General features: G+C 38.5%; 1 protein-coding gene across 1 annotated transcript in view; it reads right to left on the bottom strand.

Annotated features, from left to right (window-relative positions):
* The window catches only part of LOC102290918, a 13817-nt gene that overhangs the window by 5880 nt on the left and 5852 nt on the right, over positions 1-2085 (bottom strand). The window contains exon 3 of the mRNA XM_005952676.3: positions 342-1871. Within this exon, the coding sequence (XP_005952738.1) occupies positions 342-1871 (1530 nt within the window). The remainder of the gene's footprint in view (positions 1-341; positions 1872-2085) is intronic.

Genomic DNA, 2085 nt, shown 5'->3' with positions numbered 1-2085 from the left:
ATATAATATAAGCTCTGGCGGACTTGGTTCTATGGTAGGTCTTAAAGGGTTAAAGACTGAGTTGCATTAAAGACTCTGTGAAGTCACAAATAAGCCACACTTCTCTTCTATGACCTTATAATTCTCACATTTATTAATCAGGATAAACCCCTTGAGATGTGACATCTAATTTTTGAGATGAGTTCAGATATGATAGTGAATAAATCTCAGTCAACTGAGTCATCTACCTTTAACGTGGTAGTTACCTGGTAAGATGCTTGTTATTGCAGGCAGTGCACTAGATTACATGACTTCATAACTAGACCTTATTATCTGCACATCTGTTTAGCAGTTTAACATACCTGTGTTGCAGAGCTGCTCTGGTTTCTTCATCAACTTGGCTTTCAATCTCTTCCAATTTCTGGATTTTCTCTCTCTCACCTTTCTCCTTCATCTTTTTGATCAGAAAGTCCAAGTGTACAGAAGTGTTTACTGAATTAACATTCAGGTCCATCTGATCCAGTCTGACCACATGTTGGTAAGCTTCATCCAGTAGCTGTAACTTTTCTGTTGTCAGTTTGTTCATTTCCTTTTCCAGATTATTCAAAATGCTCACCCTAGGTTCAGTTTTATTAAATTCAAACACTTTCTTCTTCTTGGCATCCCTTAACCTGGTCACATACCTCCACTTTTCTCTTACGTGATCTAATGGAGGACACTTTTTGGTACAAACAGTGCAGTGACCATCTTTCATGACCTTGCAGTTTTCAGGTTTCCAGCTAAGTGTGCATCCAGGATAGTGACAGTTTTCCTCACAGACTGTACAGCAGACAGCTGCTTCCAGCCCACACATTCCACCTCTGATAGGTTCTTTATGTTTGAAGACCTCAGCAACACGTGGAGTGAAGTCTTCTATCATCTTCCTCTCTTCAGGTTTCTTCAGAGCTTCTTGAGTATTTTTGATTTCTCTTTGTTTTACATCAATAAACTTCATTCTGTCTTGCAGGTTTTGGATGCAGGCTGTTAGTCTGATGCGTTCATTCAGATCTTCAAATGTTGTCTCCAGCTTTTGAGCTTCACTTTCTTCTAGGAAGTCTGTGAACTGACGTACTCCTCTCTCTGTTACTCTCCATGCTGTCTCCAAACCAAACTCATTTTCATCTGTTCTCTCTTTGTTCTGCTGGTTATTAAAAAGAAAATAAAGAGATTGATTCTTTTCATTTTTAGCACATTTTATCTTCTGATGTTCGAGAGCTGTTAGAGCATTTTTAGGTGGCATTCCATCTGAGTATGTGATGAGGGCAACAATGTTTTTCTCCAGGTCTTCTCCAAACAGAGACATTAGTGAATCAAAGACAAACATCAGTCGGTCATTCAGTTGATTATCGCTCGCCTTTATCACTAGACCCACTGCATGAACTTCATGAACTCCACCCTCTAAACGAAACAAGTCCAATAACTTTTGATTGATGACGTCATCCTTTTTGGTCCCCATGATATTTCCATATCCAGGAGTATCGATGATGGTCAGAGAGTAGGGCAGAGTTTCATCTTCAAAACCAAAGATCTCGTACACAATTACATCTAATGTTTGATTTTCTGTCTGATTTCTCTTCTTCTCCTCTACAATCTGAAACCAGACTTCATCATCCCACTTCACTCCCATGGTGTAGTTGATCAAAGCGTTAATCAGAGTAGATTTTCCTGTTCCTGTTTCACCCAAAAGTAAGATGGTTTTATTTGTCTTGTCTGTATTTTTTTCTCCAACAGTCATTCTTGTCAAAGGCCCAGTCTTCTCTTTTTTTGTTCTCAGCTGGTAGACAGCAAGAGATTTTGATGAGATCACAACTCTGGAGATGATGTCCTTGTATTTAGATGAGATGTTATTCTTCCTGTAAAAAAAAATTTAAATGTCACTTACACATTTTATCTTTAAATTTCTATTGATTCTAATAACTATGAAATTCTGAATTTGCAGATGGAGCAGCTCTCATTTCTAGAAATATGGACAAATTTATTAAACCCCCCAAAATATGACTATCCAGAGTTGGGACCAGGAAGCAGAGTTGCAGTCTTACATGCCTCTCTACAGCTTCTCTCCTCCTG

Source organism: Haplochromis burtoni, unplaced genomic scaffold (assembly GCF_018398535.1).
Source record: "Haplochromis burtoni strain Fernald_Lab_line unplaced genomic scaffold, NCSU_Asbu1 Contig_1997, whole genome shotgun sequence".
NCBI lineage: Eukaryota > Metazoa > Chordata > Actinopteri > Cichliformes > Cichlidae > Haplochromis > Haplochromis burtoni.
The sequence above is the reverse complement of the archived record's forward strand: the minus strand, read 5'-3'. Positions and strand labels throughout refer to the sequence as shown.